Raw genomic sequence first — 23,290 nt, forward strand, 5'->3', positions numbered from 1 at the left:
TGCTGCAGGAAATATTACCGCTTTTGTCCATAGAGGCCTCTAACATCGACAAAGTATGAAAGTACCTTGTAGTAGCTTTAAGTAAATTATTCAACAGTGAAACAGACAATCACACACTTTGCTTCACAAGATTTTATTCAAATGCAGGGGCACAGTTGTAAATAAAAAAAAAAGGTCTGAATAAATGAAAATGGTAGGACTAAAGGCAAAAAGGTATTCTTGGAACAGTATGTCTATACACTTATGTGTAAAAACAACTGCAACATTTAATAAGTCCATTGTTTTAGGCAATTAATCTGAACTCATTATCACCCATTAACATGTTTAATTCCTTTTTTTTGTATTCCTCTATATTGATATTGCACTTCTGAAGTGACTGACTGGCTTGTTCAGGCAGCGGGTCATATAGTCAGCCTGCGTGGTTAACAGGTCTGCTTAGGAAATGTTCAGAAGCAAACGCATCACAGAACGATTTTTGGCTGGAAATGCTTTGGAAAACGGGATAAAAAACAGAGAAATAAAATGCAATGTAAAAGTACAGTTAGCAGATAAACAAGCTGAGTTAAGGTTATTTATAGATCAGTGTAAAACAAATGACAGTGTGTTTCTAAAGTCAGTCAGGTGATAGATAGTCGATTCATGGCGAATGTGTCCCATTCTGAGCCCAGTTTCCCAAAAGTTTTGAGCATATTGTTGGTCACTGTTTTAAAACGTCACATATTTTGGGAAACTCTGCCCTGGTCAGTTACAGTGACATCAAGTCAGGTAAGGTCTGGGTTAGGTTTGAGTTAAGAGTCAGGTCAGGGTTAGATCTCTGTCTCATGCTACATGATGAGGGTACCATGGAAGAACATTGTGCTGACAGTGACAGAAGACATGTAAAAGTGCCTCAGGTTTGCTCTGCCAGGAAAATAATAAACTCTCTTAAACACTGAGCTATTTTCAAGCTGTATAATGTGACATATACTTCCATGCTGGTTTCTTTCTACATTAGTGTCATTGATTAATCCGCAAAATGGCTCTCAAGAATATAAGAACAAGAGGAAAAGCACAAATCTTTGCATCAAAGCTGTTTAAGACAGTGCATGCGGAGGCAGTTCCAGATTCAGAGCTTAGTTTATGAATCCACATCGTTTTGCTTGTTTGTGTGAATTCCTGTGCTGCTAAGCATCCCGCTGGTCCTCTCATACTGCTCATCCATCACAATTCTGTAGGTCCAATGCCACATATTGTTCAGTGCTTTTAAACTCATTCTTCAACTACAGATATAATGTTTCACCAGTGATTCAAAAAACAAAAAGTTTTTGTACTGTACAGATAAAGTGATTCAGAATTTGTACTATGTGTCATGAAAGTGCTGAAAATCATTTATGAAAACAGGAAAGTAGAGGCTGTGGACTCACTTTGCCACTGAAATGTTTCCGCACATGTTGGCTGTGAGTTTCATGCACAAGTCCATGTGTGCATGAGCATGTTTTCACTTCCAACACTGAGTAACTGACCTCCTACTGAGTGCTTCTGCCCACTGAGTGCAGAGAAAGAAATTAGAAAAGATGCAATAGAGGGGAGAAAGTGAATAAGATTGCAGAGGAAACCGCATAAATCACGAGCGCCTGCTCCACAGCCCACAGTGACTCCCTACAGCGCTGAGAGAATCAAGCCTCCCACAAACCATCCATCATTCAATCAAGCGCAGCCGCTTTCACAGCCATGCCGTGACCATCCCACATATGAAATTCGGGAATCACCGAACCGAGTCTGCCCACATTGACACTAATCGTGACCTCCACCTCACTAAAGAAACTGTGCTGCTCTGCTGGTGACCCTCCTACTCTGGTGACCAGCTTCTGCTCAGAGATGTTGTAGAGATGTGAAATGACAAACCTTTCCATATCTCCCACCAGCCTGGCCATACGCTGCAGTCAAACAGATGGGTCGATACATATTCCCTCACCCGGAGAGGGGGTGAGAGTTGGGGGTGGTGAAGGCCGGAAGAGGACAAGAGCGGGGGGAGGGGCAGACTAAAGGATTTACAGTCTTTGTACAGTGTCAGATTAGACAAGCAGTGGTCCTTACACTGTCTGACACTACCACACCCACATGTCAGGACAAAACCAGCTGTGCAGCATAGTGTGGCTCAGTCGTACTACACTGGTTGAGTGAAAATAGAAAAGGGTGTCAGCGGAGGTGATGTTTGATGGTGAGATGATTTACAATCTGGACTGTGAATCCAGTTCAGATCTCAGTGAGATCTTCTATTGGTTTTTCAGTCTCCCACAACTATCAACCACACACATGACATATTTGTGTTACAGTTACAGCTTCTCATTTCTAATGCTTTGGGAAAAAGCATTAGATTGCAGGTGGGAAAAAAAAAATCACACACCTCACAGCACTAATAGCTTCCCGAATCAGTGCAGTGTGTTGGTGTAAAATGTGTCACAAGCTGTTCCTGAATGTTAATGCAGCCACAAAGGGCCAGTGCAGAGCTTTTCAATAGTACAACTGAAAACAAATAAAAAAACAAACATGGCAGCATTACAATCTGATTACAGTACAGGAATAAAACCACAGTAACATAAAGTAGAAATAAAAACACAAATAATGTCCTTTGTGATGGTGAATGTATTGTGAAAAACAAATGAACAGGTTGACCATAGACCTTTGGAGCATTTGGTGATATTCAGTATGACTCAGGCCCGCGCATTGTCACTAGGTACATGTGTGACAGGGCTGTGTGTGCTTGAATGTGAATGAAAGAGTAACTGTGTGTATGTGTTAGTGCATGTGTGTACAGTACAGTGTGTGCAGTGCCGGAGTGTGCAGGCATCTGTGTGTGTATTATATGCTGTGTCTGAGCCTTGAACCCTAGCTGTCCCAGTCAGGGCCGGCCAGCCCATCGTCATCTGAGTCAGACTCCGGCGAGGCCTCTTTGATTCGGCGCAGCGCCTCATGGATGCTCCTGGTCAGGGGGTCGGTGGAAGCTGGGAGGTCTCCCTGGTCTTTTCTCTCTTTCCTGGGGACGCGCCTAAGTTTGACCCCCTTGCGAATCTGGACTAGGATACTGTTGGGGTCGTCGTCACCCTTGGCAGGAGGAAGGGTCCGCTGGTCGACCTTCCTCAGGTGGAAGCTACCTCTCTTCAGGGAGGCGAGGACCTCGTCCATAGGCGAGCTCACTGCATGCAGGAAGAGAAGGGGAAGATAAGACTGTGATTGGCTACTGTAACTGGCTAATCAAAAGCCCCTTTTTCACCTTTTTAAATTTCTCATTTGGCATTCAGTTATGAGCTCCAGCTGTGATGAGACCTGGGTAGACAAGTAATAGTAATTTAAATTTTTGGTGAAGGCAATAAAAGCTTGTTGCCACCAGTGGTAAAGTTAGTGGTAACTAACTTTTCATACACACATGTGGCTTAGCTTGACTCAGCACATCAGCCCAGCACAGCAGAGTGTCTCTTAACTGAAAACGAGCTTAGCTCGAGTTGAGCAGGTGTAAAACAGCAAATAAACACTTAATTTCTTGTAAATTCTTCACAATAAACACCCCTCATTATTTAATTATTTTTGTGATTATGAAGTAGCAAAATCAGGAAATGGGTTTTCATCAACTGTAACTTAACACGACTCCTATACAGATGAAAGTGAAACCGAAACACTAAAATAAGGCAGATATCTGAAAGAACTTACAACAAACAACAAAACTTCAAACCACAGAGATTCAGTTAGAAGCTGCGAAACTACTGAAAACTGGACAGAAAGACACATTAAAAAACATCTTTCTCTCTGCTCTCTTGCTCTCACATGAGATGAGTCTCGGCTTTCCAGTGCACATCAGAAAAAAAAGGCAAACTCATCTACTGGTAACATTTGCTGGCAAATTGACAACTTCACTGTATGTCTTTTCCTCTGCTCCTCTACATTCACCAGCACTCTGTGCTGCTTGCACTCTCTTGGTCAACCACATACTCACTACACAAACAAATAGGAACTACCCTACTCTTACAGCAGAGGAAATTAAAGGGTGGTTCCCTTGACACATCTGCAATTTATCAATAGATCATGGCATTGTTTTTTTTTGACTGCCATGTTTCAGTGAATAAAAAAATTGTGGTCCTTAAAGACAGTAGGTTGGCTATTTAAAAATGCTGTTTGTGCAGGACGTCCTGATCTGCTAGTGTCTTCATGTCAATGTTTAGTGGTACCTACCAACGGAGATGACTCCAAATAAAGTACCAGGTACGATCCGTAATGGAAATCCAGAGTTGAACCGAGCTGAGTACGTTTTAAGTTATTTGTTAATCGCAGGAAATCATAAATACCATTTGGGGGCTGCACCTTGCCGTTAGGCCCAGGGGACTGTTGCAATGTGGACCTTTTTTCTCGTAACGCTGTAGTCACCATCCAGTGCTGCTAACTGCACTGTAGCTGCCAGTAGCTAGTTAGCTCTTTTAGTGGTCCTATTAGACCAGAACACAACCTCAAGACCGATGGAGGGTGGATGGAGGCTGCTTTCTGATTCTGGGTTGATGAAGACACACTGAGTTCAGGCAGGACAGGAGGTATGAAGCAGTTGAGCAGCAAGTTTTAGCAAGTTAATTTGTAAGTATATGTCATCCATTATGTTGAGAAGTCCATGAACATTTTTTTGTTAAGTTGGAAGTTATTTATTTTTGTGTTTTTAACAATGAGACTTGTCTGAGGTATTACTGTGTTGAAATAAATTAGATATATTATATTATGTTAATAAATCTATTTTCGTTCATTTTCAACATTTAACTACTAATCGACTAGGAAAATCTTTATTTGGGGACAGCCTTGGCGGAAATGCGACTTATGGTAGTTAATGGTTCCAGTACCTCTTCTGCTGTGGGAGTCAAACTCTGGAGTCTTCCTCAGCTTTTTTCGGGCGCTCACCAGTTGGCTGCTGTCAAAGAAGCGAGGGATAAATGGACCAAGTGGGGAGAGGGGGAGGTCCTCTGTTGCACTCTTCCCCTCAACCTTCTGCCCGTGCCGACCCGGGCTCCCAGAGGGCGACAGCTCCTCCTTCGCTGGCAAAGGAGGTGGAGGGGGAGGTGGAGGAGGAGGGGAGATGGGAGATGCCAGTAGTGAGGACAGGGAGCAGGGAGAGCAGGAGGAGTCAGCGGGACTGGGCACAGGCAGCGGAGGAAGGGACGCCGTGAGGGCTGTGACAGGCTGAGTGGTGAGGGTGGAGCTGGGGCTTGGGTCTGTCTGCACACTGGTACTGAGACACAGCGGCTGGCCCGGCGTCTGGACGCAGACAGCGTCCACGCGCTCCTCCCTCTCGCTCACGCTGCTCATTTCCATGCTCCTTCCACGGTCTCTTCTTCTGGAGTGAGACACACGTAGTCGAGTGGACTTCAGAATCACCTGACCTGGGTAACGCTAGAGAAAGACAGAGAGAGTGACAGAAGTCAATCAGTAAGAAAAAAAAATGGAGAGAAAACTTTTGAAATAAAAATTAACTGGAGGACACATACCTGCTTGAATGTGCGTAGTCTGTCCAGAGTTCTCTGTCTCTCCTGACTAACTCTGCTGTTCTTCCTCTCCTCATCTTCCTCCTCTTCATTTTTCAGCTGAAAAAGTTTGAGGTTTTGGGAAGGAGAGAGTTACTGACGATACTTTACAGGTATACAGTCACATCAATATTAAATAACGTCTTCACCTGTAAGACCTGGTGGGATATAGAGTCCTTGTTGATGGTTTGACGTTTCTGCTGTTTCTGAGTGTGGTTGTATACACAGATCTCCTGCAGAAAATCGGGAGAAACAAACATCAATACACTGATCCACAGAGCATCATGCCAAAACAAAGACAACTTCTGCAAGAAGGCCTTGCAGGTCAGTGTCATATACCATACTGGAGTACAATCTGGAATAATTACTGGGTATTTAAATTTGATTACACCGCATAACAAAAATTATGTCACTCTTTATACGAGACTGTCCAATATTAATGCTCTTACACCTGTGCCGCCTTCAGCACCACAACCACAGGACCACACACATCACACACACACACCACATCTTTTAAGAGTGCCTGGAGCACCGGGTGGCCATCTCACTGCACTCAAATGGTTCACACCTTCCTTTCAGTTTCCTCTGTCCACCCCTGGCCATGTTGTATGGTGTTCTGCAGCTTTTGGGTCTGAGCTGTATTTTATTTTCTTTGTACATGTTACCCCTAAGCAACGCTGTGAAAAAAAACAGTGTTTACTGTCATGCTGATGACACACAATTGTAACTCTCTTTGAGACTTGGCAGCCCTGATTCGCTGCATGACTTTTTGACTGCCTATAAAGCCTTGGATGGCTACTAACTTCTTAAATCGCTAATTGCTAATATTGTTAAAAATACAGCTGGTGACCTTGCATCACTTTCTGGTCATGTCAAACCTACGCTAAGAATCATGACATTTAACCTGACCCTAATTTTAAATTTAAACAAAACAAATAATACACTTATCTGACATTTTTAAGAAAGTTCAAGGATATTTTTGAACTCACCATGCCTTTATTTCTCTTCACCTACTTCACCTCAGTCAGACTACTGTGTCACACCTTCAGCTGGTGCAAAATGTGGCTGCACGTGTGCTAACAAGGTCTAAAAAAATCATGCCATATGCAGATTTTAATGTTGTTGCACTGGTTACCAGTGAAATTTAGAGTGGGCTGCAATATTTTACTTTTTGTTTTTAAAGCTTTGCACAGACCAGCTCCAGCTTATGTGAGCGATCTGTTACAGCCCCACTCTCTGCCTACAACACTTAGATCATCAGATAAGATGCTGCTTTCCATCCCAGAGGGACATGTGAAGCGTAAAGGTGACTGTGCTTGTTCTGTGGCCAGGCCAAAATTGTCAAACTGCCTCCCCTACATGTTTGATCCGCCCCCTATAATATCATAAGTTATTAAATATTTTTGTTGTTATAGCAGAGGAGCTAAAGAGGACACAGGCTCAGGAGGACTTGGATATGAAACCTAATCAAACTGCAAAATACACACTCCACACCACACATAGGACAGTACGCTCTAACTGTATGTAGAATCCAGGATACACACGAGGAAATGAAAACAAGTGTGAATGTGAGTAAGGTGTACACACCCTCTTGTTCCTCAGATAGGAGCGCTTGGCAGTGATGCGCCCCCTTCTTGCCTCCAGCTGTCGAGCGCTGACCTGAAGTCTGCGCAGCTCTTCCCTCTCTGCAGTATCATCCTCCGTTATATCATCTGCACTTTCAAAAGTGTCGTAGTACACCACCTCATCCTGACGCTCTGAAAACACACATACATAAGCATACATATATATAATTCTGTCTTGTAGCAGGTTCATGTACAGGGAACAGTATGGAATGGTTTGTATCTTGTCAGGGCTCTCTTGAAAATGAAATAATGCATCTCAAGGGGTTTATTCTATAAGAGCTTAGTTTATTCCCTACTAATTTTTGCAAAAGGGCTGTTATTTCTGGAGGTGTTTATATGGGGTTTTAATTTTGTTTATAACGCAACAGTCAGCCAAAGAAGTTTACAGGCTCCCAGCAACTGATACACCATTCAACAAGTACTGAACTGCCCGTACGACTGTGTATCATCATCATCAACAGTGAGCACTAACCAAAAGACAGGACAATGATCGTGTTTAACGTTACGGTGTCTGTGAGCAGCTATTTTGGACAAGTTCTCACTTAATGTTAGTTATCTTTTAGCAAAATCTGTCCAAAAGCAGCCAGTAAATTCAGCTAAAATACCTGTCATCTGTCTGCGGATGCTGTCTAGTTGAGCGGTGAGGAGCAGCTCTTCACACTGTAGTATCTCAGCCTGGATGTCGTACAGTTGGAGCTGGAGCTCGTAGTACTGTGTCTCCATGTGGTCTAAGAGGACCATGGCATCCTCACTGCTACACAGACTCTGCATCTGAGGTGACAAAAAAATGAAGTCACACAACAACTTAGTGTGTGTGTGTGTGTGTATGTGTGTGTGTGTTTATTGGTCGTGTAACGATCCATTGATCTGGCTCCATGCATACATTTAACAGTCAACAAACCCATATGTAAATCATCATATTTAAGATAGCCTTCATTTTGAAATTCCCATGCTGCACATCTGTTTCACTCAAGTGCACCTAAACATTCAAACAGCATACAGTACACTAATGTTTTCATTTTTCATCATTTCCATTTCAGTTTTCATGAAGATGTAGTGATGCTTGTGACAGCTTAACTGAGCTGAATTTCTTCATGGAAACAACAACTTTTGCTGCAGGGAGTCTGTTGGGACTCTGGGAGTCTTTTTCTTATCCTTACCTGTGTTACAGACGTGAAATCAGGTGGATAGTATGTTGCTGCTAGCTAAAAGAGTACCTGTGACTAAAAGTGAGTATTCATAACAATAAATATGAGATTTATTAGCTCGTACATTGTTGTATGTAAAACAAGTCAAGAGACAGGTATGCTGCTGCTGGAACCAAACAAAAGTTCATCTGAGCCGCAACAACAAAACTCTGTTCTTAAAATATCACATCAGGGATTAACTGTGAGTCAGGAAAAAGCACAATAATTTTATTGTTTGCCTTGTGTGAAGGGAGGTAGTCATTACCGAGCAGCAAGAAGAGTGAGGGATGATATTCTGACTCACATAGACAGTCCTGTTGCACAGCTGGGAACTGACTGCCTGTTTTAACTTTCCTCCCTCCACTCCCTGACTTTAGTCATACAAATCTGCAACTGATTGTGTATATTTGTGACTGCAGAAACAGCTGTTACACTCAGCTATCCTGGTCATCATGCAACTGAATGTGTCATGGGGACAGTTTGCCCCAAAGTCAAAACATACATATTTTTCTCTTGCCTGTAGTGCTATTTATCCATTTATCCATTTTAGTATGAGTTGCTGAGTTTTGGAGATATCAGCTGTAGAGATGTCTGCCCTCTCTCAAATGTAAGGGGACTAAATGGCACCTGGCTTGGGGTGTTCAAAGGCCCTGAACTGAATCAAACTGTCTTGTGCACATCTGTTTCGCATGTTGTTGAGTGTTGCTACCACACCTCCTCTCGAAGTGTGTGTTTCCTCTGGTCCAGGCAGATCTCCCTGGCTCTCTGGAGCTGCAGAGTTTCCTTTGCGACAGAGTAGCGGAGCCTCTCCATGCGCTCCACCGCTGCTGTCCACGAAGATTTACCAAATTTACGCTGGTCCACCTTCATACGCTCATACACCCCTACATACACAAAGAAAAGACAATCTGCTGTTGGCAGTGAAACGTCCACACAGTTAAATGTGACGTGTACTCATGTGAAAGTGAGTCACCAACACGATCAAGTAAGTTTCTCCTCCGGTAAAATGAGTGGGCATCTCCCACAATTTCTCTTAATGTGATGACTTCAGTCTCACAGGAGTAAAGCTTCATTACAACAATGCAGGGGGAGACACCTATTGGCCACTTTTAGGCATTACAACTTCTTTCATTCTAGTTTCCACTTGAAACTTATTAGATTTTTGATCTAATAACTGTCAGATAATAAATGGACCAATCAGCAGCGGAGAAAAACTGGGATAAGCAGGGGCACGCTGGGGAGTAACCCCGCAAAGAGACAATCTGCTGGCAGAGCTGTTTGATCAATAGGTTGTCCTTGTTTCCTCCTGTCCCTGTCAAAGCATGGCTGTCTGCACTGCCTCATTAATACCAAATCACATTAGCCCTGGCGCTCAAAACCGCACACAGGTCAATAGCAGGCCAATGCCTCCACTATGAGTGTGTGGTGTGTGGTGTGTGTGTGTGTGTGTGTGTGATTATTCAGAGAATCATTCCTCTGCTGCTTTATCGACTTGACATTGGCAGTGACAGTGATGGCACTCTGTACCTTTCTGGGCTCTGGCTGTGATCTCAAAGTATTTTACAGTAAACTCCTGGATGTTGAGTACTGCCTCCTGAGCTTTCTTCTGCCAGTCGAAGTCCTCCTTTTTTAGAGCTTCAATCCGCCTTGGGCCCAAATAGTCGTTCTCCATGGAAATCTGTGGAAAAAGGATGAACATATTTTTGTCAGCAAGACTAAGAAGGACAGGCCTCAGTGAGGGCACATGAAAAAGATTAATCCTGTGAAAAATAAAGTCCATAGAATAGAAATATTTATGGGATAAATGCGTTATTTATACATTTTTATAAAAACACTGTGGGATACAGCAGATACCATACTGATATCACAAAATGGATCTGGAGAGCATGGGAAACAAATTGTATCATCTGAGGTTAAAAAGATAAAGCATGATAGTTCCTGTGTGCACAGTACAGCCAGCGCAGTCTCACTAATACTTGGCAATCTGAGGCACATTCATATAAGTCTGTACACAGAAGATGACACTGCTTTGTCCTCATTTGAGACTCAGAGGTTGGTTGGAAGCCAATATTTTGCACAGTATTTCTGATAGACTTATACATTTATGCTGCTGCTACTTTTTATCCAACGAGACCACACGCAAGTCGTCCAGTAATATCTTTTTGTTAACTTGTTGACAAAATGACAACAACTGCCAAAATCAGTGAAGACCTGCTCTTGAAAGTAACAATCTCTCAGACAAATATAAACTTTCTGTAGGCCTATAAATATCACATACAGAGTGTAAATATATTATCTGCTCAACCTTGTTATTCTTGTCTGGGTACTGAGGAAGATAAACTGCATTTTGTAAATGTACATAGTGTCCCTCGGTTACTTTATGTTCTTTTCTCCTGATATCTTTATATATGTCTGTTGAATATTTATCTTTGTATTTTTAGATTTTTTCCACTTTTATGTGTTTCATTGTTTATGGTTTTCAGAGTGGAAGGCAAAGAAAAAAATTCATTGTACAGGGAAACCACGCATATGACCATAAATGCTTTGAATTTGACTTGTCACATATTACTGCCCCTTAGTAGCAAGAGTCATTAGGATTAACAGGAAACATTAAAAAACAGAGATAGAAATGTTATCCCCAATTATACCCATTCAGTCAACAGGAGGTGGAACTTATTATCATGTACATTTGTACACATTTTAGAGACTGTCTGACTGACATGGCTGAATGCTATAAGGAACAGAGTGGGTTATAATCAATTTCAATTTCACCAGAGGAAGCAGACCTGGAGAGGGAGTGATGCTACTATGTATGGAAGTGCTGACAATATGCAGTATTTTGTCCTTATTTTCAACAGGTTACAAAAGCAAAATCACCATTTAGACAGAACACAGGGGGTTAATATGGCAAATAACTGAAAACTGTAAAATGTCCTCTGACACTTTTTATACCCAAGGATAAAAGAAAGAATGACATAATAATAATTTCACAATTTTATTTAATTACACCTGTAATAATTCAGCAGCAAACCCTTTATCATTTTAATTAGCACATCATAGAACCATTTGCAGAGAGTTTAAGACCATAATGTGAATTTGACATGTCTCTGTTAACCACACACTTACATCAGTGAAGACAGATCAACACGGAGCAAAATCTGAAAAATGAAAAATGTTCAAGAGGAAAATAAAAGGTGCATTTGCAGCACAAACAAGGAACGTGAGCTGCAAAGCTTACAGAGCTACTTCCCTTTCTGACCCCAAGTAACCTCGCTGCACCTCAGCTCACACTGCACTACTCAGCAGTGCACCAGTATCATTTAACACTGCAATTTCCTGCTCTCTGGCTGCCGGTGCTTAGTCCTTTCATGTTTCTTTCTGCATTCCTTTACATGGTGTCTTTTAGACCTGTTGGCATTACAATCCAATGATTTATGCGAAATAAATGGAGTGACATTATACATGAAAATCTACCATCCAAAAGTTTATTTAAAAGGAAACGTTTATCAGCTGTTAAGATATATTGCATGGCCTTGTTTTGCCTTTGTGAATGCAAAAGATTAGAGGCTGCATGAAGATTGGTAGATACATTAAGACTTGAACAATTCAAGAATCAGACTGATGCAACTGTCTTTCCAGAAGTTACCTCATTTATAACTGTGGGGTTCATGATCGTTGTCAGTTTATTAAATATATATCTGCTTTTCTTTGTATTTAATGACCAACTTAATTGGTCAAATGAAAATCATTACATTTTTTTTTATATTAATCTTTTTTCCTGTAACTGATCCTCTCCTCCCGAATCATGTAATTCTTTTTCACTTGAGCTGTTGTTCCTTTAAAGGACCAATGTGTAGGATTTAGTGCCATCTAGTGGCGAAAGTGCAGATTAAAATCACCTCGAGTCACTTTCCCCTTCCAAGAAATTACGATGGCAGTGAAACTCGCAAAAAATAAGAAAGGCTCTTGCTCTTGAAAGCAACAATCTCACAAAGATTAATTCTGTAGACTTTACAGTGTGCAAATATATTATCTGCACAACCTTGTTGTTCTTGTCTGTATGTTGAGGAAGATGAACAACCTAAATGCAAAATATTTCACTGAGTAACTGTTAATATGTTTGTGTTTTACAGCTGATTCGGTGTCTACAATTTTCTTGTTTCCTCAGTTTCCAATGTGTGAGTTAGGAGGTTAAGGGCACGTAGAATTATTAGTTTGTGTTAAGTTATTTAATCACATTGGATCATTTCAAAGACTGAAATAACTGATACAGAATTTGAATGAAAAAAATGGAACAAATGTCCATTAAAAGCTAGCAGAAAAATCAAATAAACCCACAACTTAGGAACTTCAAATGGAGAAGAGCAACAGAAAGCCATGCTATTTCTGAACTACAGACACTCTGGGCTATAAATAGACCCGGAAGTGGAAGTTCAAACCTCCCACTCCTCACCCCCCACTCATACAGGGTTCCATGGTGTAATGGTTAGCACTCTGGACTCTGAATCCAGCGATCCGAGTTCAAATCTCGGTGGGACCTGAAGATTTTGTTCCTTTCTGGCAAAGTCCCTCAGGGTTACCTTACACTGACATGTTTATGAGCAGGACAATATACATCAGTGAAAACTAAGAAAAGCAACAGCAAAGAGAAAGGAAGAGAGTTGACTCTGGTAAAAACACCTGACAACTGATTTGAGAGGAGAGAAAACACAGCTGATAGTCAGCTTTGCCCTCTTACTAAAGTCCATGGGTCAAAGTTTGTACAAGTTTCCAGGTTTGAATGAGAAAAGTGACGGTGGCCGTGAGACTTGTGAAAACACGAGAGGCCCTCTTTAGAGCCAGTGTTTAGTTTGTCTGTTCTGGGCGACTGTAGAAACATGTTAGTGCAACATTGGCAGCCTCCACGGAAGGTTCTCACCTCCCATGAGGAACTAGAATTGAGAACATTTATTCAGCCACACCTAAACCAGAATGCTCTCTGACTTTGCTCACCATCTTATCCTCTCTGCTGCATACCTGCCGATCCCTGTGTGTCAGCATCAACCTGTACCTGCAGTAAACCTATAGGGCCACACACAACATGACTTATTCATGTCTCTGTGAGACTGAAGGAAATTGGAGATCCACGGGGCTCCATTCCAGATCACAGTATGTCACTCAACCCCCGGCCACATCCCATGTGTTTCGGATAATGTGCAAAAAGCCAAAATTGGCAGAAAGGTTTCTCCATCCAAAGGTTGACAGAAGCTGTGTGTGTGTGTGTATATTTATATATGTGTCTGTATGATCCTTAATTGATGGATGTTATGTGGTAATGTGATACTGAAGTCTTTTTATTACTGATGTGCTGTGTGTGAGTCATTGAGCTAAATATAAATGTGCCATCAGCACTGCAATAATTGAACAAAGCCTTTCCACCATTTATCCATTCACCAGCCTCCATCTTCTCTTTGCAATTAGATACATCTAACTACCCTCCCATCGCTTTACAAACCATAAGTCATCTTATAAGAATATACCAGAAAATTCATTTTGCATAATACATCACAGTCAGACACGCACGTACACACATAGCACACTCTATTTTAAGAGACATGAGAATTTCCTGTGCCATCCATTTTTTTTATGACCGTTCCATGTCTGTCAGTGCAGAAATATAGAAATACATCACTGAATCTGGGTTAATGGTTCACATGGTCAATAATAATGGGGTCATATTACCACAAACAGCACAAAGTACACAAACTTTCTGGTCATATTTGTTATTTTCTCCTGACTAGGGGTCACTATTACTATATACACATTCTTCACTACAGTAGAAGCTGTTTATAGTGCTCACATCTGTCCAGGGACAGCAGCTGTCTCAAACTTTTTTTTTTACAAAATAAACTACTGTATCGTTTATAATTCAAAACCAGTATAACACAGCAACAGTGCAGTAATGTATATTAAATGTAGCTTACTGTAGTTTTGCTGTATCTCTCTGGCTCATTTTTGGCAGTATGTCGTAAACCTGAATGAGACCATGTTTTTCGTTGAGACAAAATTATTTGTTACTTACTGTCATGTAAGTAACATGCAAGTAAAGTTATAAAAAATAGAATAATCTTTTTTTCCAATATGTTATATGTAATATGTCAGCTGGCCATCTGTTTGTGTGTGTCTTTACTGTGTACTTGAAGAAAAAAAGTTGAGGATGCTTGGTAGAATGCCAAAGAGGTTTTGGCAAATTACTGGGTCAACGGATTTGGGCCCAAACTCTGTAGGAACATAGTTTTTATGAGACAAATCCCCCCTCAAAATATGGAGGACGACTGACTATCCTCTGTAGAGCTGCCTCTACAAGCTTGTGTACATGCGTGTACAATTCAACTGCAAACTCTAACGTGCGAAAATGATTACCTTGATCTGCTGTCTGCGTAGCATCGCTAGTTCCCTCATGTCTCTGAAGGGCTGCAGCAGGTACTGGTACAGCTGTGTGGAGGCCTCCAGCAGGCCTCCATAGGCCTGATCCTCCTCCTCATACAGCTCCAACAGCCCCACCATACTGTCCGTGGTCTTGTGCCTCTCCAGCAGCTGCATCACATGCACACACAGGAAGTTCATTTTATCATTGTCAACATACAGACAACTTTCAGAATATCAGAAATATTGACTTATAATAGAGATGGACAATATGACAGCTCTTGAAAAGTGAAGCCAAAACATTTTGATTGCCTCTTTGTGACTGGCTGCAGCATAGCTCATAAATCCTACCTCCTCCATTTTAGTAGATAGGACTTGGGTCAAACTAATACATCAAAGTACATGTCAAATATATTTTTCTCTAAAATGGTTTCTGTCTGGTTATTTTCCTGATAAGTTAGGTTTTGATAAGTATCTGACACTATAAAAACACAGGTTTGCACAAGATGGCAGCACTAGTATTTGGGATATTTGGACTTCATTTTTGTGCAGTGGGAGGAAGTGGAGATGCTTCGTCTATCTTACTTATGTCAATGATCAGAACAGATAAATATTTATAGCCCATTTTAAGCTCTCCGTAAGAACAAATACCGGGAGAATCGCTGATCCTGCCTATCAATTCAATTCTTAAAACTGAAAGCTCATTTGTAATTTAATACTGAAATTGTGACACTCCTATGTAGCTGGAAAACTGGTGTCTAAAGAGATTCAAACAAACTAAAAAAAACATTTAAAAGTTGGAAGCAGCCTTGATTAAAAAAAATATTCAAGTGTCTGTTATGCACAAATCAGAAAAAATACAAACTAAGCAGGGAGCACAAATACTGTAATTGGCTGTAAATTAATGTGCAGATGTAATGTAATGTGTTGCCAATTCTGTTATCTGTATTATAGTGTGATAAATGTGTCAGAAAGTGAGTTAATCAACAACAAGTGTACAAAAGTCATTGAAGTACATCTCTCAGTGTCAATCTGCAGTGAATAGAAACTTGCACCTCACTGTGAGGCTAAGAGGATGCTTTGTGTAACTGTAAATAATAGGAGTATATCTGAGTGCAGTCTCAGTGTACAGACCATGGCTGAGTGAGCAGAGTCCTTTCTGCTGCTGGGAATAAGATCAATACACACACATTTTTGCTGGACTGAACAATCCTGTAGGCTAGCAGCAAGCACTGAAATAGCCATTAACTCGGCCCTCAAATGGAGTGGGAGGATCAATAGTTCAGTGTGTGTGTGTGTGTGTGGATAAGATCCCACGATTACAACAAACTGTGACTGTGTTTGAATGAACTACAGAGCATTTGCAATGATAAAGAGCTTAATAAGGTCAGTAGCATTTCCTCAATCTGCAGGATAAATGCACATTGGAGCAAACTGGAAATCCCAGAGAGTGACGGATATGTATTAAAACAGCTGGTTCAAATTAGCTTTGGCTGGTTGGCACACATTCTGTGAGACTGATGGTGCTGCTGTTAAATGTTTTTCTTTGCTCAGGAAGGGCAGTAAGGCAAAGCTTCCTGTGTCTGGTTTTCTGTCTTTTTTTATTTTGAGTGTGTGTGTGTGTGTGTGTGTGTGTGTGTGTGTGTGTGTGTGTGGGAGGAGGTGTGTGTGTTTCTGAACTGTGAAAATGGGAGTGGTTGTGGGACTGACTGGGAGGAATGACATGTGGGTGATTCGTCCACACGACTTGCAGGCTTCTTTCGCTGCCAAAAGCTGAGCAAAGAGGAAATGCCTCAGCCAGAAAATCATACAAACAGTCTAAATTATAAATTGTATAAACTGATGATTAATTACTTTCACACATATATTAAACATACAGGCAAACATAAGATTTATTATACTGTGACCTCTGCTGCAGCCATTAACAGCATTAGCTTAAAATAAAGTATTTTTTCACTTTACTTTCTACAACCCCAATTTTAAAAAATGGGATGCTATGTGAAACATAAATGAAAACTGAATACAGTGGTTTGCCAATACTTTTCGACTTGTATTTGATTGACCACAGTACAAAGACAAGATATTAATGTTCATACTGATGTGCAAATACACACTCATTCTGAATTTGATGCTTGCAACACATTTCAAAGAAGTTGGGAGAGGGGCAACAAAATACTGGTCTTAAACTGACTTTGAATGTCCAAACAGGTGTTCTGGTATCCTTCAACTTTTCTCAACACACAACTACTGCAAGGAATTCAGGGATCTCACCATCTACAATCCATAATATTATTGAAAGATTCAGAGAGTTCAGAGAAATATCTGCACATAAGGGGCTATGCACTGCATTTAAGACTGCATTAAACGCACATAATTGTATAAATGGTTCTACATGGGCTCAGGAACGCTTCAGAAAACTGTTGTCAGTAAACAGTAAACATCTAAGTTAAGACCATGCAAAGAGAGAGCCGTATATCAACATCATCCAGAAGCTCTGCTGACTTCTCTGGGCCCGAGCCCATCTGAGATGGACTGACAGACAGTGGAAGGGTGTGTTGTGTCTGGCAAGTCCACGCTTCAGTTTTGGGAAATCGTGGCCTCTGGGCCAAAGAGAAAAAGGACCATCCAGATTGTTATCAGTGCTCACTTCAAAAACCAGCATTTGTGATAGTATGGGAGTGTCTTGCAACTAACTAACTGTCACATCTGTGAAGGTCCCATTAATGCTGAAAGGTACATACAGGTTTTTGAACAACATATGCTGCCACCCAGACAATGTCTTTTTCAGAGACGTCCCTGCTTATTTCAGCAAGACAATATCACATCACATTCTGCAGGTTTTACAACAGCGTGGCTTTGAAGTAAAAGACTTTGGGTACTAGACTGACCTGCCTACAGTCCAGACCTGTCTCCCATTTAAAATGTGTGGTGAATTACGAAACGCAAAATACAACAACAGAGACACCGGACTGCCGAGCTCAAGTATTAGTGTCCTCTGTTCCCAAACATTTACTAATTGTTGCTAAAAGGAAAGGTGATGTATCACAGTGGTAAATATGCTCCTGTCCCAACTTTTGTGGAACATGTTACAGGCCTCAAATTCAGAATGAGTGTATATTTACAAAAACAATAAAGTTATTCATTTTGAACAGGTAAATATCTTGTCTTCTCTGGACTTGAAGATAGGTCAAAACAATTTTGCAAATCATTGCATTGCGTCTTTTACATACATTTTACACAACGTCTCAACTTTTTTGGAAGTGGGGTTGTATTGTATTAAAAACTGGCATAAACCTACCATCCAAACTGCAAATAATCTTTAATTTCACTGTTGTATTAAATTACATTAAGCAATACATACAGGATGTCAAAATGTATTTGTAATGAATATGCTGTGATATTTGAAAGATATTTGTTTAACAATACAACTAACACTCAAACATGATGTACCAGGCCTGCCAGTGTAATGGTCGGGAGTGATGCTGTGATGATAATAATGGCAAACTTCCACTAATGCTCTCTCTTTCACCTGGACTCTCAGAGGACTTCTTGCACCGTCTGGCTCCATAAGTCAAGGCTACATTAAACTAATTGATTAGTAGGACAATATGAGAGCCATTGAGTATCAGTGTAATGTCTGTTTATATGAAGAGCAGTTAATCAATCATTTGCTGCTGGTGGTGTGTAAGAGGAGCAGGCCTGGAGCTGCATGATGTCTGGATTGTGTCTCCGCTGTGTCAAGTCAAAGATACAAAGCAGAACAATTTAAATACAAGTGTTTCATTATATTATATACATACACAAGCGTTTCACAGAAAGGTTTAATCATACTGTAGCTTCAAGACATCTTTTATAATATATACATGTTGACATGTTGTACGATATGTACTTATGTAAAAACTTTTTTTTCAACAGAATATAAAGCGGATTGTTTTATTTGTTAGCCTTATAGGCAGCATTCTGTGTATATTTGATCATTTTTCTTAATTTGGGTTTAATATATCCATATATTTTGCTCCATTTGTGTTATTTCTATTTTTATTTTTATTTTTTTTAATAATTGTTAAACATACTGGTATATTATACCTTACTGTTTATGTGCCCTCATGTTATTTTTTTTATTGTTAAACTGTGAAATAGCCTGCCTCAGTACATATCTTTATCATGTTTGATAACCACTTTTGAGGGATCATTACAAAAACTGTGTGTTTATGTATATATTCTGTAGTCTGTATATTAGATTCTGGATCAATAATATCAGCCAATATATAGATATCAGAATGTTTTTACTCCCTACTATGGTATGGCATTGCCTCAAAAATCCAGCATCCGTTCAGACCCCACTCTAAATAATACAGACACTGCAACTCTTCATCCTTGAAGTCTTTTCTCTTGTAAACCCAAAAAATGCTGTGTGAAAACATTTCTGATAAAACATAATCTTTCTTAACAATGTGGACTGGGCTAATTGTTGCCTCTTGTAGCCACTGGGGGGAAAAAAACTTCCTCTTCAACTGCTGTTCTCACCCAGGGGAAAGGTGTTTCCCATAATGTGACCTCAGGGGGCAGTAAGGAACCGATAGCTTTGCATACAGTGACTTGAATAAAACACCCCACTAGAGAAAGAAGTGATTTATGTTTTATTAGAAGAAAGACTTCCAGGATGAGAAGTAACTGGTTAGTTTGGAAAATGCATGTCTGGTTAACGGTCCCACATCTGTGAAAGAACGGCACACAGCCACTCCCCTTAGTGTTTGTGTAGAATCATCCAGCAACGTCTCCAATGCAGTGGATCAGATAAGGCGAGGTAGAGAAACCTGTGAGCAGCGATGCTGTCACAGAAGATGACTGAGCACATTTCATCAACAGGTTAATTCTAACAGGAAAGAAGTGCTTGAAGTGTGTGTGTGTGTGTGTGTGTGTGTCTGTGTGTCTGTGTGTGTGCACACTTTACTCGCTCAGCTGTGTAAGCAGCAGACAGCAGACATGCTGAGAATATTATATTCCACAGAGGACTTTTGTATAGTTGCAACCTGATTTTAAAAAATCCTCCACACCAGCCAGCCACTAAGATTGGTTTCTCCATTGTATTCTCAAGATATATCTTTCAATATAAGAAAGACTAATGGAAAATATTTCCCTGTCAGCTGCGCAATCATTAGAGGACACACCTATAGATATCTGTCTCATGGTTAGATCATGGACATCCTTGTTACCAGCTGCAACAACGTGTGGCTGGTATTGTTTTCACCTTGTGACTCTGTGTGTGCATGTGATCATGTCATAATGTGGAGACACCTACTGTAGTGGAAACTACCACAGAGGTGGTTTTAAGTACTTCGCCAGGTCTTTATATGTCTGTGTGAACAGCTTTTGTCAATGCACTAGTATCACAACTGTGCGAGATGCAGTCACGAAACTTCACAAGTAAGTAGCTGTGAACAGGCTGAGGTCAACTCATTAGTACTACTAGTGTAAAGCTGCAACAATTAATTGATGGATAAATCATTAATCTGCAACAATTTTGATAACTGTTTAATAATTCTAAGTCATTCTTTAAATAAAAAAAGCCCAAATTCTCAGATTTAAGCCTCTTAAATGTGAATATTTCTGGTGTTTGACAAAACAAGAAATTTGAGGATATTATTTTGGACTTTGGGTAACAGTGATCAACATTTTTCACAATTTTCTGACAGTTTATGGACCAAACGACTAATCAGCTAATCGAGAAAATAATCAACAAATTAACTGATAATGAAAATAATCATTTGTTGCAGCCCTATACTCATGTAATAATGTGGTAATGACCACTTAATATCTCTGTGTTGTGGGCAAAATAAGAAGTTGTGGATGTCATCTTGGGCTCTGGGAAACACACATTAACTGATTGTCACAATTTTTTTTTAAATTTTATAGACCAACCAATTCCTCAATGAATCAAGAAAAAAAATCAACAGATTAATCGAAAATGAAAATAACTGCCCTACAGACAAAGCATCATAAAGTGTCATGGTGAAGTGCTCTCTAGTGTGCCCTTCCAGTGGAGAAAATGTGATGCGGTGCCATATAGGCTGCCCTACATGCTAGAAAATGGAGGTCTAGTAGCTGTTGTACTTCTTGATTTTGGAGGTGCCCGTGGACAAAAGCGGCAGTGGTTCCTCCAACATGACCATAAAATAAAAATTATCTGAAGAAAAATCTCCTTGTTCCTTTTAATTGTCTGATGTACTGCACATTGTAACTACACCTGAGAAAATGTAAACACAGGCATGTTTGATCTGATTTCTTTGCGTACGTTAACCGGTGGAAGGCACTGAAACAACTATATAGAAATATCTTCTCACATATGGTCTTGTTTGCTTGTGTAAGATTATGCAGAGGCATCAGTATTAAATTTAAACCATTTCATAAGCAGTTAAAAAACAAATAGTTTTAGGACACATAATAAAACAATCTGAAAAATGTCACCAGCTGTATATCCTGTGGTAATTCAGGATAAACAGCTGGTGCCCTTTTTTCTCCCCTGCCCCTCAGACAGTCTGAATCCGCCACTGCTGTTGAGTATGTCTGTTAAATACCTGTGTGCCTCAGTTTTTTGACAAGGGCATCACATTTCCTCATTACCATTTTGCACAGCTTCAAGCCTCAGTACGGAAGAAAGACTGTGGTTTGGCAGCTGTTGTGAATGTGTGTTACAGAACAGGATATAGTCACTAAATACTGTGGGAGGATCACAGAAACTCTCACCTCATGCAGATGTTTAGTTGCCCGGTTGAGAGCCTCTTCGTACCCGGACTGCCTCAGCTCGCTCAGGCTCTCATAGTACTCATCCGGGTCGTCATTTTCCGTGAACAGAACTTGCGAAAGGATCTTCCATCCGCAGGTATCGAGTGCATGGCCTAAGTACACCTGTAAACTGTAGCAGAGCTCATCCATCTCGGTCTCGGGTACTTCCGCCGGGCCGAACAGCACCGTCCACATCCCGGCCGGCTCTTCCGGAAACACCGGGAGACATGGCTCCAGGTCCGAGTTCACCGAGCACAGCTGCTGGTGGATGGCCCGGAGGTCCTGGAAGGAGAAGAGTCCGGCCCAGCTGCAGTCTTCCCTGCTCAGACGATCCAGTTCCTCCAGGTCCAAGCTGTCCAGTGATGGGGACAGTTCGTCTCTCAGGGATTTTAACACCTCGGTATCAGGACTGACAGGAGATGCTGCAGATTTAATCACAGTTTGGATTTTGACAGGACTTGGTTTCGTTGCGGACTTGCTCTTCGGGCTGCATCCTTTATCCACCGCCTCCCTGCCTCCTTTGCTCGGGCTTCTGGACACTTTATCCCTAACGGGACTTTCGGGCCATTTTGTTTTGTCCCCATCCAGGCTGGTCGCCTCCACCGGAGGGTCCCTACCAAAGCTTCTCCTCTGCACCGTCCTGTTATGACACGTTATAGCAAATTTACCCTCCACTTCATTCCAGGCGACGATAAAAACAAATTTATGCTTCTCCTTCTCTTCAAACGCATTGGGGCGGACGGCTACCCACCCCGACTCCAAATTATCCTCCATTGTGAAGGACATTTCTGCAAAGTGATGAGACCAAAATAATGACGCTGCTCGGGCCACCTATGTTCGGATGCGGCGTAGTGAAGCTGTGCCTCAGTATACGATGTTAAAACTGCATTTACCAAACGCTGGTTTCTCACTGAGGATATTTTGCCTGGAGGTCTATCCTCCTCCTTCGCTCAAGCGGATGAATTTGGAGCAGCGCCGTGTCATTTCCCATCTCTGGCCCACCTGCTTTCGGCTCAGATGTCTGACTGCCTATCCCAGCCTCCTGCGACAGCGAGCTTTCACATTAGCTTTCCGACCATACAAGACTCGATTCAGACGCGCAACATGCGACAGTGTTGTGTTTACCAGGTCCAGCGGTCGATCCGTCTGTCAGCTGTGCTCCGTTATTCTCAATCTCTCGGCTCCAGACCTCCCTTCTCATCATGAAGTAGCAGCGGGATCCAGAAACAGCGGCGCACATCGTTCATCAAGGCCATGAACGAGTGTGACAGGCGAGTTTGTCTCCAGAAAGGTTTGCATCGTCTCCAAACTCATAACATTGCCATGTTTTCTTCATCGTTTCCCAACCAGACCACATACGCAAAATAATGATGCCGTCTTCAAGCGCTATAAGAAATATCGGAATTTCCACGTAGGCGGCAATAACAACCAAGGAAAGTATTAGTGTGCTCCCTTTTTACTTTTTTACCAGCTGTTACCATTCTGTTGTTATTGTCATAATGCGTTTAGCATATTAAGCCGTGTTATTACTATCTAAATGTGAAGGAAGAATCAGGCTGCAGTCTTGTGAAGTTCTACAAAAAATAAGGTCGAGGTTGCTCTGGTTGAGAAATGGTTGAGTCCGAGGAGCATTTAAAGGCAACACCAGAATCTCATTTTGAGCGGTGCACGTAAGGACGTGCTGACGTTGTAGGGCGAGCAGTGTGGGATGGTTTGCAGAGTAACTGCAGCATTGAGAAAGATATGCATGTAA

General features: G+C 41.2%; 1 protein-coding gene and 1 non-coding gene across 2 annotated transcripts; one reads left to right on the plus strand and one right to left on the minus strand.

Annotated features, from left to right (window-relative positions):
• Positions 1-117: 117 nt before the first annotated feature.
• LOC146320645 (junction-mediating and -regulatory protein-like) lies at positions 118-23,008 on the minus strand. Its single transcript, XM_084728971.1, has 10 exons — positions 21,499-23,008; positions 14,749-14,922; positions 9,874-10,024; positions 9,061-9,230; positions 7,765-7,930; positions 7,122-7,291; positions 5,684-5,767; positions 5,499-5,594; positions 4,857-5,403; positions 118-3,176 (listed from the first exon to the last, which is right to left on the minus strand). The coding sequence occupies exons 1-10, from the start codon at positions 22,321-22,323 to the stop codon at positions 2,869-2,871; spliced, it is 2,691 nt and encodes an 896-aa protein (XP_084585097.1). The 5' UTR covers positions 22,324-23,008; the 3' UTR covers positions 118-2,868.
• Positions 12,815-12,886, plus strand: trnaq-cug (transfer RNA glutamine (anticodon CUG)). The gene has a single exon. It is a non-coding gene; the product is annotated as a tRNA-Gln (tRNA).
• Positions 23,009-23,290: the final 282 nt, after the last annotated feature.

Source organism: Lutjanus erythropterus, chromosome 10, assembly GCF_056507025.1.
Source record: "Lutjanus erythropterus isolate fLutEry1 chromosome 10, fLutEry1.hap2, whole genome shotgun sequence".
Classification (NCBI taxonomy): Eukaryota; Metazoa; Chordata; class Actinopteri; order Lutjaniformes; family Lutjanidae; genus Lutjanus; species Lutjanus erythropterus.